The sequence below is a fragment of the Bombina bombina genome, chromosome 3 (genome assembly GCF_027579735.1).
Source record: "Bombina bombina isolate aBomBom1 chromosome 3, aBomBom1.pri, whole genome shotgun sequence".
In the NCBI taxonomy this organism is placed as follows: domain Eukaryota; kingdom Metazoa; phylum Chordata; class Amphibia; order Anura; family Bombinatoridae; genus Bombina; species Bombina bombina.
In genome coordinates this window covers 655,961,902-655,980,336 of record NC_069501.1, presented here as the reverse complement: position 1 = coordinate 655,980,336, position 18,435 = coordinate 655,961,902, and the positions used below count along the sequence as shown (strand labels likewise).

At 38.8% G+C, this 18,435-nt stretch overlaps 1 protein-coding gene across 1 annotated transcript in view; it reads left to right on the top strand.

The window, feature by feature from the left end:
- The window catches only part of TEX14 (testis expressed 14, intercellular bridge forming factor), a 733,261-nt gene that overhangs the window by 682,984 nt on the left and 31,842 nt on the right, over positions 1–18,435 (top strand). Inside the window, exon 13 of the mRNA XM_053705409.1 lies at positions 9,328–9,518. Within this exon, the coding sequence (XP_053561384.1) occupies positions 9,328–9,518 (191 nt within the window). The remainder of the gene's footprint in view (positions 1–9,327; positions 9,519–18,435) is intronic.

Genomic DNA, 18,435 nt, shown 5'->3' with positions numbered 1-18,435 from the left:
TTAGCCTTCTGGACGCCATTTCTATCAGTTCAAAGAAGAAATCTATTGGGAGAAGTCTGTTTGGGTGTGTCTCTAGAATTTTGTTATTGGTGTTCTGTAATATTTCCTGTGGAAGTAGTTGATTAGACTGTCACAATGGCAATACTTGAATTTTTATTGTAGAAGTCTGTCAAAGAAAGCTGTGTCACTCTAGAGTTCAACAAGCACCTTCCAATTATCTGCATTAGAGGTTGTGCTAGATCGTTGCAGAATTGTTATTTTGGGCTCTTACTGGATTATATCCATAGTACACTCCCTTTGATATCTTTTATCTGTGAAGGATTCCTACAGCAATGCAGGGTTTAGTTGTGGATCCCTGTTCTGATAAGTAGTGCTGTATAGATAGGATGTGTTGGGAAGCACTATGTTTATCTCTAAGCCTTGACACTTCTCTCCCCACAGCTTTCACAATGTTCAGACTGTGGAACTATAGTGCTTTCAAAGATGGCGCTCAAAGTTCTTTATTTGCTTGCCCCTCCTAAGCGGTATAGTTAGAAGCTAGGTGATTATTCTGCCTTTTGTTTGGATACTGCTTCTTGCTAACAGAGCTTCTAGTAGCCTTTCTGGGGTATGATGCCTAAATTTGCTTGATTAATTAGCTCTGTGAGCGGTGTCGTGTTGCAGTTAAGCTGTAACAGATGTGGCGTAGTATAAAGTATATGTTACAATGGCGGCCAACACACTTCCGGGATGACCCTATGCCCTGGTCGCGGTCTGGGGTCTGAAGGCTTAAGTATAAAGCGGCCCCTCTCCTCTTTATATTTATTTATATCAGTCACCGTAACTGTGGGGGCAGGGGGGTTTCTCTGATCCTACCTTTATTTAGCTCAGATGCGGTGGCCGTGGCAGCGGCAATGACGGGCGTGATGTTTCTGGAGCGGGCTGTCTGATGGTTACCGCTTATCACCGCCTTGTTGTGTAGGGAGGCTTGTTGTCACTGAGCCCACTTAGTGCGGTCAATTATCATCTGGCTCCTTTTTGATCGCTGGGGTAGTCGGTAGGTGCCGGGTGTTTAACGCGGCAAGTTCATCTCCTCCAGCCAAGAGCCTTACATCACAGTCCCAGATGGCTTCTTTCTCTCTTTACCGTAGGGTTATATAGTTGCAGCAGGGGTCCTCGACTTGTCAGCAATAAATATGATCGTTATTGATGTAAATTGGGACAATTTTTAGTGGGATTTAGGGTGTTTTTAAGGTTACCATCACGGAGCTCCGGAATTACGCTGCTCTCATGGCAGCAGCCGGCTCCGCCCCCCACAATGAATAAATTTTAATATTCTTATGTGTATATAAAAAAAAAGGTTTACAATTACATTTGGCGATATAATGCCTTAGTTCAAAGAGTCGTATTATATGTACTACAAACAACTTATATAAAGCAAGTGTGAACATATGTCATCAGTGATCTGCATTATTATTGCATTTTCCAGATTATACATAAGAACTTTTACGCTGGTTACAATGTTAACTAAGAACTCTTTGCCACCGGGCGCATGAACTATAAGAAAACAAGATAAAGAAACATCAAACAAAAACATCATCCGTGATTGGGAAAGCTGGAACATGTGACCGCAACTCAGTAGCAGACTTGATTTGGAACTAACAACACACAGAACTCGAAAGAGAACTTCCTTGAAATCCAAACTGATTGATTGGGATAACGATTACTCAAGCAGGTTTATACTTATCTGATTTATAAAATTTAAAGTTTAAAATCCTCATCAGCGCTATTGCGCGTATAAAATTTGACATAGCAACATTTATTGATACAAAAAATCGAATAAGGATAACATCGAAGGTTTTTGACATTGTGACTTTTGTGAGTCCAATTCTGGCCAAACCGGAAAAGGAACATCTAATTACCTGTATAAAAAGCACCTGTGTATTCCAACGGCAGCACTTTCAATTTTTACTGCTCTTGAGAAAGACGAATATATCGTTGAAGCGCGTAGAGCCGTTTATGAGAGCTTTTAACTTGTCCTTAGTGACATATTTTATTAAATGTTTGTTTTTTTTAACAAATTTTTGCTGCCTTTTGGAATTCTCACACCGCTATCAAGAGCACTATAGGAGGAGCCGGATTCCGATTATTTCGGAGAGAAATTAGACAGAAATTCCTTAACATATGGTTTATATGTTACATTTAAACGAAGAAGCTGGACTCTGAATTTTTTCAGAATAAGTATACTGCACTAATTATTTGGTGTTGATCTACAGAGATAAAAAGCAAACGCCTAGATTTAGAGTTTGGCGTTAGCCGTCAAAAGCAGCGTTAAGGGGTCCTAACGCTGCTTTTTAACGCCCGCTGGTATTTAGAGTCAGGCAGGAAAGGTTCTACCGCTCACTTTATTTCCGTGACTCGAGGCTACCGCAGATCCCCTTACGTCAATTGCATATCCTATGTTTTCTATGGGATTTGCCTAACGCTGGTATTACGAGTCCGATCAGCCAATAGAATGTGAGGTCAATCCGATTAGCTGATTGGATCAGCCAATCAGATTGAACTTCAATCTGATTGGCTGATTGAATCAGCCAATCATATTTTTCCTACCTTAATTCCGATTGGCTGATAGAATCCTATCAGCCAATCGGAATTCGAGGGACGCCATCTTGGATGACGTCCCTTAAAGGAACCGTCATTCGTCGTTAGTCCGTCGGTTGAAGAGGATGGCTCCGCGTCGGCTGGATGGAAGATGGCTCCACTCCGGACGGATGAAGATAGAAGACGCCGCTTGGATGAATACTTCTACCGGATGGAGGACCTCTTCTTGCCCCGCTTGGATGAAGACTTCTACCGGATGGAGGACATCTTCTTGCTCTGCTTGGATGAAGAATTCAGCTCGGCTGGGTGAAGACGACTCAAGGTAGGGAGATCTTCAGGGGGTTAGTGTTAGGTTTATTTTAGGGGGGTTTGGGTGGGTTAGAGTAGGGGTGTGTGGGTTTTAATGTTGGGGGTGGGTTGTATTTTTTTTACAGGTAAAAGAGCTGATTACTTTGGGGCAATGCCCTGCAAAAAGCCTTTTTAAGGGCTGGTAAAAGAGCTGATTACTTTGTAATTTAGAATAGGGTAGGTATTTTTTTTTTGGGGGGGGGGGGGGCTTTTTTATTTTATTAGGGGGGTTAGATTAGGTGTAATTAGTTTAAACTTCTTGTAATTTTTTTTATTTTCTGTAATTTAGTGTTTTTTTTTTATTTTTTTTATTATAGTTTTAGTTTATTTAATTGTATTTTAGTTTAGCTAATTGTAGGTCATTTATTTAATTAATTTATTGATAGTGTAGTGTTAGGTGTATTTGTAACTTAGGGTAGGATTTATTTTACAGGTAATTTTGTAATTATTTTAACTAGGTAGCTATTAAATAGTTATTAACTATTTAATAGATATTGTACTTAGTTGAAATAAATACAAAGTTGCCTGTAAAATAAATATAAATTCTAAAATAGTTACAATGTAACTATTAGTTATATTGTAGCTATATTAGGGTTTATTTTATAGATAAGTATTTATTTTTAAATAGGAAAAATTTATTTAATGATATTAAATTTATTTAGATTAATTTAAATTATATTTAATTTAGGGGGGTGTTAGGGTTAGACTTAGGTTTAGGGGTTAATAACTTTATTATAGTAGCGGCGACGTTGCGGGCGGAGATTAGGGGTTAATAATTGTAGGTAGGTGGTGGTGATGTTAGGGAGGGCAGATTAGGGGTTAATACAATTTATTAGAGTGTTTGTGAGGCGGGAGTGCAGCGGTTTAGGGGTTAATACATTTATTATAGTGGCAGTGAGGTCCGGTCGGCAGATTAGGGGTTAATAAGTGTAGGTAGGTGGCGGCGACATTGGGGGGGGTCAAATTAGGGGGTAATAAATATTATATAGGTTTCAGCGATGTTAGGGGCAGTATTATAGGGGTTCATAGCTTTAATGTAGGTTGCGGCCGTGTCCGGAGCGGGAGATTAGGGGTTAATAGTATAATGTATGTGTCAGCGATAGCGGGGACGGCAGATTAGGGATTAATAAGTGTAAGGTTAGGGGTGTTTAGACTCGGGGTTCATGTTAGGGTATTAGGTGTAGACTTAGAGAGTGTTTCCCCATAGGAAACAATGGATCTGAACGCTGCTTTTTTGCAGCTGTAAGGTTTTTTTTCAGCCAGCTCAACCCCATTGTTTCCTATGGGGATATCGTGCACGAGCACGTTTTTCCAGCTTACCGCTACCGTAGGCAACGCTGGTATTGAGGGTTGAAGTGGAGCTAAATTATGCTCAATGCTCCCTTTTCTGAGGCTAACGCAGCTATTCAGACAACTCTAAATACCATCGTTGTCTTAAGGGTGCGCTGGAAAAAAAAAAGCAGCGTTAGCACCGCGGGTCTTTACCGACAAAACTCTAAATCTAGGCGTAAATTCTTTAATCCTCAGCTCTAATTGGATCATCAAGTACAGACTTGCGCCTCTAAATCCATTATCCTATATTCCATAACAGTCCTTAGGGAGAGACTGATAGAAGGCAGCGGTCCACACAGAGGGGAGTATTCTTCTCATTTCTGTACAAATATTGTTGTTACATCTAGCATATTTTGTATAGAATTATTTTGTGTTTTATTTATTTATGATCACATAAAATTTATATTGTTGGCATATAACCCGAACTGTCTCTGTCATTAATAATATACGGCTAGATTACGAGTTTTGCGTCATGAGTGATAAAGCTTCATAACGCTGCTTTTTCACTACCGCTGCTATTACGAGTCTTGTAGTTATAGCTGTACCGCACACTTTTTTGGCCGTAACGCAACGTAACTACCGCACCTTTCAGAAAGTCATTTTTCAATGGTACTTCCATAGCGCCAGTATTACGAGTTTTGCCTGGGAGGCCAAAAAGTAAGCGGTGCACCCTATGCCGTTAAGATTTGTACCTCCATCTAAAGTTAGTAGTTATGAGTTTTACACTACAAAGCTGTACCATAAAACTCATAACTAAAGTGTTACAAAGTACACTAACACCCATAAACTACCTATTAACCCCTAAACCGTGGCCCTCCCGCATCGCAAACACTAAAATAAAATGATTACCCCTAATCTGCCGCTCCGGACATCACTGCCACTATAATAAACATATTAACCCCTAAACTGCCGCACTCCCGCATCACAAACACTAGTTAAATATCATTAACCCCTAATCTGCCGCCCTCAACGTCACCGCCACCACAATACTAAAGTTATTAACCCCTAAGACTAACCCTAACACCCTTAACTTTAATATAATTAACATAAAACTAAATAAAAATTACTATCATTAACTAAATAATTCATATTTAAAACTACTTACCTGTAAAATAAACCCTAAGCTAGCTAAAATATAACTAATAGTTACATTGTAGCTAGCTTAGGTTTTATTTTTATTTCACAGGCAAGTTTCTATTTATTTTAACTAGGTAAACTAGTTAGCAAATAGTTATTAACTATTTACTAGCTACCTAGATAAAATAAATACAAATTGACCTGTCTTACACTAACACCTAACATTACACTACAATTAAATCAATTACATTAATTAAATACAATTAACTAAATTACAAAAAAATAAACACTAAATTACACAAAATAAAAAAGAAATTATGAAATATTTAAACTAATCACACCTAATCTAATAGCCCTATCAAAATAAAAAAGCCCCCCAAAATAAAATAAAAAACTAGCCTTAACTAAACTGCCACGAGCCCTTTAAAGGGCCTTTTGCAGGGCATTGCCCCAAAGAAATCAGCTCTTTTACCTGTAAAAAAAAAATAAAAAATAGAAACAACCCCCCAACAGTAAAACCCACCAGCCACACAACCAAACCCCCCAAATAAAGTCCTATCTTAAAAAACCTAAGCTCCCCATTGCCCTCAAAAGGGCATTTATATGGGTATTGCCCTTAAAAGGGCATTTAGCTCTTTTTCTATGCCGAAAACCCTAATCTAAAAACAAAACCCACCCAATAAGCCCTTAAAAACACTAACCCCTGAAGATCCACTTACAGTTTTTGAACACCAGACATCCATCCTCATCAAGCCGGGAGAAGTCTTCATCCAAGCGAGCAGAAGTCCTCAACGAAGCCGGGAGAAGTCTTCATCCAAGGGGCAAGAAGTGGTCCTCCAGGCGGGCAGAAGTCTTCTGTCAGGTTTTTTTTCCGTGTTTTGTTTGCCATGTGCTGCTGGCAGCCATGTTCTCACCTCTCTTGCTGACTCTGGTGCATACTGTGTGATGCTGCTCATTTCCTGCACTTCCTTTTATGTCCAGACTGGTGTACATCATCCGTGTGAGACAGGATGCAGTCTCAGAATTGTGATGTCATCACTTATTATTTAAAGGGCCTCTGTTCAGTATGCTTTGCCCTTGCATTGTCTCAGACCTGTTTGTGAGAACTCCTGTGTATTACCTGGCTGTCTGACGTCCCTCCTGGTTCCTGCTCCCTGGCTTTTCCCTGATTCTGCTGTTCTCCTTGTTCCTGTTTCCGGCTCGTCTGACTACTCGCTTTGGCTCCTGACTCTGCTCGTCTGACAACCAGCTCTGGTTTTGATTCCTGGCTTGTTATTTGACTTGTGGACTTTTTATTATTTTTTGTTATTAGGTGTGATTATTTTGCACTTCTCGTCTCAGTCTGATTCCTGGCACCCTGACATTACGCAAGGGCCATGAATCCTGATGGTGCTAATAATCCACCTTTGCCTTCCATAATTTCCAGGATGGATGAACAGGATAACCGCTTGGATCAGTTTGCACTAGCCTTCAAACCCTGCTGACTCGCACTGCACTTTTGGACCAAAGTGTCCTGCAAGTTATGGCTGTTCCTGTTTCCGCTGCTGCACCTAGTCCTACCAGAAGCATGTCAGGTTCTGCACCTCTACCTCAGCGTTATGGAGGTGATCCTAATCAGTGCAGAGGGTTTTTGAACCAGGTGGGCATTTACTTTGAGATGTTACCAGCTCTGGTTTTGATTCCTGGCTTGTTATTTGACTTGTGTACTTGTTATTATTTTTTGCTATTAATAAAGGTGTGATTATTTTTGCACTTCTAGTCCTGGCACCCTGACATCTTCATCCAAATGGCATCTTCTATCTTCATCCTTCCGAGGCGGAGCAGCTCCATCTTCAAGACATCCGGTGCGGAGCATCCTCTTCTGTTAACGGCTACCGAAAAATTAAGGTTCCTTTAAGGGACATCATCCAAGATGGCATCCCTTGAATTGCGATTGGCTGATTCTATCAGCCAATCGGAATTAAAGGTGAAAAAATCTTACTGGCTGATGCAATCAGCCAATAGAATTGAGCTTCAATACTATTGGCTGATCCAATCAGCCAATAGGATTGAGCTTGCATTCTATCGGCTGATTGCATCAGCCAATAGGATTTTTTCACCTTTAATTCCGATTGGCTGATAGAATTCTATCAGCCAATCGGAATTCAAGGGACGGCCATTGTGGATGACGTCCCTTAAAGGAACCTTCATTCTTCAGTACTCATCAACAGAAGAGGATGCTCCACGCCGGATGTTTTGAAGATGGAGCCGCTCCACGTTGGAAGGATGAAGATAGAAATGCCGTCTGGATGAAGACCTCTGCCCGCTTGGAGGACCACTTCTTGCCACTTAGATAAAGACTTCTCCCGGCTTCGTTGAAGACTTCTGCCTGCTTGGATGAAGACTTCTCCTGGCTGGATGAGGATGGATGTCCGGTCTTCAAAAACTGTAAGTGGATCTTCGGGGTTTAGTGTTAGGTTTTTTAAGGGTTTATTGGGTGGGTTTTATTTTTAGATTAGGGTTTGGGCAAAGAAAAAGAGCTAAATGCCCTTTTAAGGGCAATACCGATCCAAATGCCCTTTTCAGTGCAATGAGGAGCTTAGGTTTTTTAGATAGGATTTTATTTGGGGGCTTTGGTTGCGTTTCATGGTGGGTTTTACTGTTGGGTGGTTGTTTGTATTTTTTTTCTACAGGTAAAAGAGCTGATTTCTTTGGGGCAATGCCCCGCAAAAGGCCCTTTTAAGGGCTATTGGTAGTTTAGTTCAAGCTAGGGTTTTTTTTTATTGGGGGGGGGGCTTTTTTATTTTGATAGGGCTATTAGATTAGGTGTAATTAGTTTTAAATATTTGATAATTTCTTTTTTATGTTGTGTAATTTAGTGTTTTGTTTTTTTTTTGTTTGTAATTTAGTTAATTGTATTTAATTAATGTAATTGATATAATTTTAGTGTAAGACAGGTTAGGTTTTATTTTACAGGTAAATTTGTATTTATTTTAACTAGGTAGCTAGTAAATAGTTAATAACTATTTACTAACTAGTCTACCTAGTTAAAATAAATACAAACTTAGCTGTGAAATAAAAATAAAACCTAAGATAGGTACAATATAACTATTAGTTACATTGTAGCTAGGTTAGGTTTTATTTTATTGGTAAGTATTTAGTTTTAAATAGGAATTATTTAGGTATTAATTGTAATTGTTATTTAGATTTATTTTAATTATGTTAAAGTTAGCGGTGTTAGGGTTAGGGTTAGACTTAGGGTTAGGTTTAGGGGTTAATAATTTTAGTATAGTGGGGGCGGCAGATTAGGGGTTAATAAGTGTAATGTAGGTAGCAACGACATTGGGGGCAGCATATTAGGGGTTAATAAGTGTAGGTAGGTGGCAGCGACATTGGGGGCGGCAGATTAGGGGTTAATAAGTGTAATGTAGGTGGCGGCGATGTCGGGGGAGTCAGATTAGGGGCTAGGGGTTAATAACTGTAGGCAGGCGTCTGCGATTTTAGGGGCAGCAGATTAGGGGTGTTTAGACTCTGGGTTTATGTTAGGGTGTTAGGTGTAAACATAACTTTTCTTTCCCCATGCGCTCCTTTATTGCAGGTGTTAGGCTTTTTTTTAGCCGGCTCTCCCCATTGATGTCTATGGGGAAATGGTGCATGAGCACGTAAAGCAGCTCAATGCAGTGCTGGTATTTGTGTGTGGTATGGAGCTCAACGTTGCCATATTGCCTGCTAACGCCGGGTTTTTGCAAACCTGTAATAGCAGCGCTATAGGGAGGTGAGTGGTGACAATAACTTGCAAATTATTGCCAAGCCGCTCATAACGCAAAACTCGTAATCTGGACGATAAATAGTGTGCTTTATCCCTGGTCTTTTGGATGTACCTTATTTTGGCTCCCCCTAAATAATCCTTTTGTATAAGCATACATTTTCTGTTTTTTTTTTTTTTTTTTTCCAATAGAACCAGAAGTCATGCAATATTTTAATATAAAATGCATTATATTTTTATCATAGATACACTTCCTTGGGATGGATTGGATGGCAACTCAATTAAAGCTGCATTAATTGCAGGCCACAATTTAACTGCTGATATTAGACTTTCTAAACCTTATGATTACATAGTGAGCACAGGAATCCAGCCCAAACCAAAGGATAGATTAGTGAATTTGCAGGATATCCGATGCATGTTAAAAAATTATCTCAAGGTAAGATTTTATATGGAAAGGTTGAACATTGAAATTACTGTTCTTTTTTAAGGATTAGGACTGCCGATTCTGTTGGCACTCTACAAATAAGTTCATTTTATTATTTTTTCATCCTTATCATATAGAGAAGTTACATTTGAATCTCAGGAGGACTTAGTATTTTAGTTGCTGTAGATACTACACTAGAAGGATCTCTAGATACTTTTTTGGACCAAGATTGAGTCTATTCTCTTTCTATCTCACTTTGTCAAGCTCTCTGTCTCATAGACTGAGACAGTTGCAGTGTATTTAACCCTTTCTCCTCACTTTATATCATCCATCCCATTAACCGGTAACATACCTTACAAGCTAGCTTGGATGATGCATAAACCAATTGTAATGTAATAATTATGATAAATATTTAACTGAAATAGTATTTGCATGTAGACACATATTTTGATATTTTTGCTCACTTAAACATCTACAGGTGTGAAAGAATGCATCTGAAAAGTGCTAAAAACATCTTTTTTTAAATACATTTTTATTATGATTTTCACAAAGAGAACAGAGAAAAATAATTCAGAAACAACAAATAATCTAAACATTATATAACAAAATAAAAATTAATATGCACGGCTAAAGACATCAGTGCCTGGAGCATTATTGCTTTTAATTTTTGTGATGGCGTACTGAACCTCTTGTGCTGTTATAAGAGCATTTCATTTATCAATCTCTTCCACCATAAATGTATGTAAATTATTCTGATCATAAGCTTTGAATATATTTTAATCTATCATCATTTTTTGTAGAAGTCATTAAATTAAATAATTTTTGAAAAAAACTTAATTGACTATTTATTTTGTGTTACTCGTTATGATCCCATTAGATCTTTGAATTTGTGGGATAGATATGACTTGAGTAATACCTGATTTTACAGGCTTGCATCCTATCCAGATATTTCACATTAACAGGTGTGGGCATTAACAACTTTTATGGATTGTCTACCTCATAAGTTATTCATTTCTTCTATAAGATACAACGAGTCCACGGATTAATCCCTTACTTGTGGGATATTATCCTCCTGCTAACAGGAAGTGACAAAGAGCACCACAGCATAGCTGTCTATATAGCTCCTCCCTTGACTCCACCCCCCAGTCATTCTCTTTGCCTACTCTAAGTACTAGGAAGGGTAAAGTGAAAGAGCTGATAAAATGTTAGTTTTTATTTTCTTCAAGCAAGAGTTTTTATTTTAAATGGTACCGGTGTGTACTATTTTCTCTCAGGCAGCAGATGGATGAAGACTTCTGCATGGAGGCTGATGATCTTAGCATTTGTCACTAAGATTCATAGCAGTTCCCACAGAATGGCTGAGGAGTACTTAAGAAACTTCAGTGTGAGGAACGTTTTTCATGCTATAAGCAATGAGGTATGTTCAGTCATTTTTTTCTGGAGAGACTGTGATATTTCAGAATTGGCTGACAGTATCCCCATGAGGGAAAGGGTAAGCCATAATCCTAAAAGATATAGAGGGGCATTACTAAGCTTGCATATATGGGCTAAGAAAAAATGGTTGACACTGAGTTTGAATGTTTGTGGGCAAACGTTTATTTAACTGGGAGTGCTGATAACGATTTTTGGAAGAAACATTTATTAGGCTTAAATGAGAGGGTACATCTGGCTTCTTTTTGGGTTTAGGAACCCACATGGCTAGTTTGAGACCGCTTTGGTGCGATTCATTTGGCCTGAAAGACATTGAGTGAGATGGGCGGGGCCTATTTTTGTGCCTCAGTTGCGCAGATGTATTTGACAAACAAACAGCAAGCTCCAACTCCGGTTGGCCCTTGTGAGAGTATTGGGCCAAATTGAAGCTTTAACCCTGTTTTTCTGATCCCTGAGGGCAGGTGGGCGCCACAGGTGGCAAGGTGCAGGGGGTGTTTTTTCTGGATTTAAACGTTTATTAATTATCCGTTTTTTTCCAGTAAGGGTTAAGTGTTCCTTTCCTTGTGGGGCAAACTTAGCTGCGTAGTTTAAATGCTTATATCATAAAATTGAAACAATTTGATTGCTTTAAAGCAGTTTTGCAAAATGTGTATGCTTTTTTTTTCTCTTAAAGGCGCAGTACCGTTTTTTAAGATTGTTATTTTTTCACTAAATAAAGTGTTTTCAAGCTTGTTTGTGGTAATTTACTAGCCTGTTTAACATGTCTGACATTGAGGAAAACCAATGTTCAATGTGTTTAGAAGCCATTGTGGAACCCCCACTTAAAATGTGTCCCTCATGCACTGAAAGGGCAATAAATTGCAAAGAACATATTTTAGCTGATAAAAGTATGTCTCAGTCAAATAATTTGTTTACTGAGATTATTGCTCATATACACACAAAAACCCTTACTGTGCACAGTATACATAGCTATAGATACATAGTAAATACTTTGGATATGGAATATTACACCAATTTATACACCAAAAAAAAACCAAAAAAAACCCTAAGGATAAAAAGGAGGTTACAAACTTCACATAACACAGGAAACAGTGATGAGTAGAATAGCATACAATAAACATGTGCCAAAATATGACAACAAATACTTATCGTAGTGTCCAGACGTAATTAGACATATGCATCCCAGTTTCGAAAGTTCTGTGAGTCAAACACAAACCATCCGGCAGAGAAAAGGAAATAAATTGTAATCCAAACAGTGGCCGATGCCTTTATGGTCCGGTCGCTACAACCGCAAACCTTTTCAGCGTTACTGCTGACTTGTGAGGAAATGGTGGTCCTGGAAGGAGCTCGACCTCTACGCGGCCAGACACCAGGCGTTCCCAGTGCTAGTATACCGCAGAGGAATACCGTGTCTATGTCCCAACACACCACCTTCTACACACTCACACCGCCAATGGTTCCTTTGGCTCAGAAACACCGAGCTGCCCTCCTATATTAGTGCTCACACCGTCACAATTTCTTTTTTAGTTCTGAACACCAAGCTGTCCTCCTGCATTAGCTGTGAGATTGCGTGCCTCCTGAAACTCAGATGCAAACTGAGTTCGGCGACATATGTTTCACCTGTTGATTGGCTTCTTCCGGGCTTGTATATTGCTTGATTACAGTGTTGCCCTTTTTAAAGGCAGTGCAAATGTGCAACCGCCTCCGGATTTAGAGCCAGTGAATATAGGTTCCCCTCAATTATAGTAATCTGTTACACAATTTATCTAACAGGTACTAATATTAACACACATGTAACTATTTACAATGTTAAATGTTACTTAGTCACTTGTAACATTAGGTGCATACATTTACAATGAAAAGTTTACTTAAAGTGACAGCGACTGACATTCCTAATTACACTTGATAATAATATAAAGTTAGTAAAGTTTGTATTGGTAGCAATTCACCAAAACTAACACAAAATATAATATTACATATACTTTATCAGATTTACAAAACATGACCCAAATTGTTTTCTTCATTCAGGCCATTCGGAGTAAGTGTCCCTAGGTTAAAAATCCACTTACTCTCACGCTGCAGCAATACTCTATCCATATTGCCACCACGAGTTCCCAAATTGACCCTGTCGATCCCTATTATTCTAAAATCACGCGGTAAGGAGTTGTGATATTCCATAAAGTGTTTAGCAATACTTGATGTGTCTTTTACCTGTTCAATATCTCTTATATGTTCCAGGGTCCTATCACGGAGGGCCCTTGTGGATTTACCCACATAGTATAAGGGACAGCTACACTTGGCTAAGTACACTAAGCCTTCCGTTCTTATAAACCTTGCCTTTGTTATCAGAGAAAAATTGTATTTTATCTATATAATTGCAGGCCTTACATTGTTTACAGGGATAACAACCAGGTTCCATACTAGTTTGACTAAGCCAGTTTGATTTAGTTTGAGGTCTAATAAAATGACTATGCACCAGATTGTCACGTAGGTTTGGTGCCCTACGTGCAGTCATGAGCGGTTGGGAGGATAAAACTTGGTTAAGTTTAGAATCACTTTGGAGTATGTGCCAATAGCGTTTCATAATTTTTCGTATATCCTCCCACTTGTCATTAAATCCAGATATGTATCTTATCTTGCCTTGTGGTATACTGGAATGGACAGTTTTTTTTTATTAATATCAGAAGTATTGAAAATGCTATCCTCTTGGTATTGCCCATATTGACGTTGATATGCATGAGTTATCATTTTCCTGGGATAGCCTCTATCAATAAATCGTCTTGTCAATTATCTTGATTCATTCTCAAAAACTTCCCTGGATGTACAATTCCTACGTGCCCTGAAAAACTGGGATACCGGTATACCCCTAATTTGATGTTTAGGGTGGAAACTGTCATCTCTCAATATACTATTGGTCGATGTTAGCTTCCGGTATACCTTAGTTCTCAAAGTGCCCTCATACACTGTGACTGTTAAATCCAAGAAATTAATTGCGACTGGATCAAAAGTTAGGGTAAATTTGAGATTAAATGTATCATTATTCAAAGATCTGACAAAGGACTGCAAATATTGGGAGGTGCCCCTCCACAGGAAAAACATGTCATCTATGTTGCGGAGCCACACCGAGACGTGTTCGAGTCAAGAACATATATGTTCTCCCAAAAACCTAGATAGAGACACGCATATGAGGGCACATATTTTGCCCCCATAGCCGTGTCCCGTATCTGCAAAAAGTATTGATCATCAAATACAAACAGATTATTGGTCAGTGCAAATTCAAGCAACTCACAGATTAAATCAGTATGTTGCTGAAAAGCAGTGCCTCTTTGTTACAGGAAATATCTAGTTGCCTCTAATCCTTTCGCATGAGGGATGCTAGAGTACATTCAACATCGATTGTTGCCAATAACATATCCTCAGAAATATTAAGGCCACTAATTTGTCTCAAAAAATCTGGAGTATCTTGTACATATGTAGTCAAGTATTTAACAAATGGTTTAAGAAAATGATCGATATATTGTCCAATACCTTCCAAAGGCCCATCGATGCCTGCAACAATAGGGCATCCAGGGGGATACTTACACCCCTCTTTATGGAATGGTATAAAATGTTGGAATCTTGGGATTTTGTGGAAACAAAAACTCAAATTCTGTCTTAGAAATAATATTCCGTAGGAGACCTACTTCTAATATTTTTATCTTAAGGGAGATAATCTAAAGTTAGAAAAAATTAATCAACAATTAGTAGAAACAACTACTATCCTAAACAAATGGGAAGAAAATAGTGAGTTCAAAGAACTTAATGATAAGATGAAAAATTAAATCTTATGTACACAATCAGAAATGCAGATTAAAAAAATGAAAAAATGTATTAGAGATGACAAAGATTACAAATTGAAACAAGTGTATACTTACAATAAAAATAAAAATTAACATAGTGATATAGAAGGGGGTCAGCGAAGTACAACTAATCAAGGATATAATAAAAAAGGTGGGGCCCCTTTAGGACAAATAGAAAGAGAGGCCCAAAAACAAGACGGGGTAGAGGAAGAAGGAAAAGGGAGACAGAAAACACCAAACACACGGAGGCCTTATTACAGGTTGAGGACCAATAAATAGACGATGGGTCCATATATAATTTATCATCTACACAATTGTCGAGAGATCAAATATCACTATTGAAGAAAGGTTTATCATTTTCACCAGCAAAGAGTTTGGACGAATTTGAAGCAGTTAAAGATTTAAAGTTATTTGCAAGAAAATTGGTTTGTCACAGGCTCTTTGATGGTGACAATGATGGCGACCTGGAATTTGAGGATGTGTTGGCTACCTTGGAATCTGTACAATGTGATGAAGAGGTGACAGGTAGTCAAAGTGAACAACAAACACTCAATAGTGGCCTCAAACCTAAGTCAAAGTATATCCCCAACCTTAGTAAAGTTACAGCAGTTTCTATGTTTGTGAAACTAGTAGAAGGTGATATTATGAATCTCGACAGCAATGGCCCTACAATGGATAATTTAACCTCCAGCAAAAGGAAAGCTCTTTATGAGCTAGGTAGTAATAAAAATCTTACAATCAAGCCATCCGATAAGGGTGGCAATTTAGTGCTACAGGATACCTCTAGATACAGAGAAGAATGCTACAGACTACTTAATGATAAAGCACAATATAAAAAACTGAAGAGCAATCCTATTGAGTCTATTCTGTCCAAATTAAAAAATATATTAGAAGTAGGTCTCCTACGGAATATTATTTCTAAGACAGAATTTGAGTTTTTGTTTTCACAAAATCCCAAGATTCCAACATTTTATACCATTCCAAAGGTCCATAAAGAGGGGTGTAAGTATCCCCCCGGACGTCCTATTGTTGCGGGCATCGATGGGCCTTTGGAAGGTATTGGACAATATATTGATCATTTTCTTAAACCATTTGTTGCATACTTGACTACATATGTACAAGATACTCCAGATTTGTTTGAGAAAAATCAGTGGCCTTAATATTGCTGAGGATATGTTATTGGCAACAATTGATGTTGAATCGTTGTACTCTAGCATCCCTCATGCAAAAGGATTAGAGGCAACTAGATATTTCCTTCAACAAAGAGGCACTGCTTTTCAGAAACATACTGATTTAATCTGTGAGTTGCTTGAATTTGCACTGACCAATAGTCTGTTTGTATTTAATGATCAATACTTTTTGCAGATACGGGGCACGGCTATGGGGGCGAAATATGCGCCCTAATATGCGTGTCTCTATCTAGGTTTTTGGGAGAACATATATGTTCTTGACTCGACCACAGTGAGTGAACATGTCTCAGTGTGGCTCCGCTACATAGATGACGTGTTCCTCCTGTGGAGGGGCACCTCTCAACATTTGCAGTCCTTTGTCAGATCTTTGAATAATGATACATTTAATCTCAAATTTACCCTAACTTTTGATCCAGTCGCAATTAATTTCTTGAATTTAACAGTCACAGTATGAGGGCACTTTGAGAACTAAGGTATACCGGAAGCTAACATCGACCAATAGTATATTGAGAGCTGACAGTTTCCACCCTAAACATCAAATTAGGGGTATACTGGTATCCCAGTTTTTCAGGGCATGTAGGAATTGTACATCTGGGGAAGATTTTGCAAATGAATCAAGAGAATTGACAAGACGATTTATTAATAGAGGCTATCCCAGGAAAATGTTAAGTCATGCATATCAACGTCAATATGGGCAATCCCAAGAGGATAGCATTTTCAATACTTCTGATATTAATAATAAAAAAAAAAAACTGGCCATACCAGTATACCGCAAGATAAGATACATATCTGGATTTAATGACACGTGGCAGGATTTACGAAAAAATTATGAAACGCTATTGGCACATACTCCAAAGTGATTTTAAACTTAACCAAGTTTTATCCTCCCAACCGCTCATGACTCCAAACCTACGTGACAATCTGGTGCATAGTTATTTTATTAGACATCAAACTAAATCGAACTGGCTTAGTCAAACTAGTATGGAACCTGGTTGTTATCCCTGTAAACAATTTAAGGCCTGAAATCATATAGAGAAAATATGATTTTTCTCTGATAATAAAGGCAAGGTTTATAAGATTAGATCTAAAATCACCTGCCAAACGGAAGGCTTAGTGTACTTACCCAAGTGTAGCTGCCCCTTATACTATGTGGGTAAAACCACAAGGGCCCTCCGTGATAGGACCCTGGAACATATAAGAGATATTGAACAGGAAAAAGACACATCAAGTATTGCTAAACACTTTATGGAATATAACAATTCCTTACCGCGTGATTTTAGAATAATAGGGATCGACAGGGTCAATTTGGGAACTCGTGGTGGCAATATGGATAGAGTATTGCTGCAGCGTGAGAGTAAGTGGATTTCTCCAACATAGGTGTGTCCGGTCCACGGCGTCATCCTTACTTGTGGGATATTCTCTTCCCCAACAGGAAATGGCAAAGAGCCCAGCAAAGCTGGTCACATGATCCCTCCTAGGCTCCGCCTACCCCAGTCATTCTCTTTGCCGTTGCACAGGCAACATCTCCACGGAGATGGTTAAGAGTTTTTTGGTGTTTAAATGAAAACTAAGGTTTCTCCCCATTTAAATTTATGTGATAATTGTGCCATAGTGTCCAAACAAAGTAGGGACAATGATGCCACAGATAATGATATTGCCCAAGATGATTCCTCAAATGAGGGGAGTAAGCATGATACTGCATCATCCCCTTCTGTGTCTACACCAGTTTTGCCCACACAAGAGGCCCCTAGTACATCTAGTGCGCCAATACTTATTACCATGCAACAATTAACGGCTGTAATGGATAATTCTATTGCAAACATTTTATCCAAAATGCCTACTTATCAGAGAAAGCGCGATTGCTCTAATTTAAACACTGAAGAGCAAGAGGACGCTGATGATAACTGTTCTGACATACCCTCACACCAATCTGAAGGGGCCAGGAGGGAGGTTTTGTCTGAGGGAGAAATTTCAGATTCAGGAAAAATTTCTCAACAAGCTGAACCTGATGTTGTAACATTTAAGGGGGTATTATCTACTCTGGATGATTGTGACAATTTGGTCATTCCAGAGAAATTATGTAAGATGGACAAGTTCCTAGAGGTTCCGGTGCCCCCGATGCTTTTCCTATACCCAAGCGGGTGGCGGACATAGTAAATAAGGAGTGGGAAAGGCCCGGCATACCTTTTGTTCCTCCCCCTATATTTAAGAAATTATTTCCTATAGTCGACCCCAGAAAGGACTTATGGCAGTCAGTCCCCAAGGTCGAGGGGGCGGTTTCTACTCTAAACAAACGCACTACTATTCCTATAGAAGATAGTTGTGCTTTCAAAGATCCTATGGATAAAAAATTAGAGGGTTTGCTTAAAAAAGATGTTTGTTCAGCAAGGTTACCTTCTACAACCAATTTCATGCATTGTTCCTGTCACTACGGCAGCGTGTTTCTGGTTCGAAGAACTAGAAAAGTCG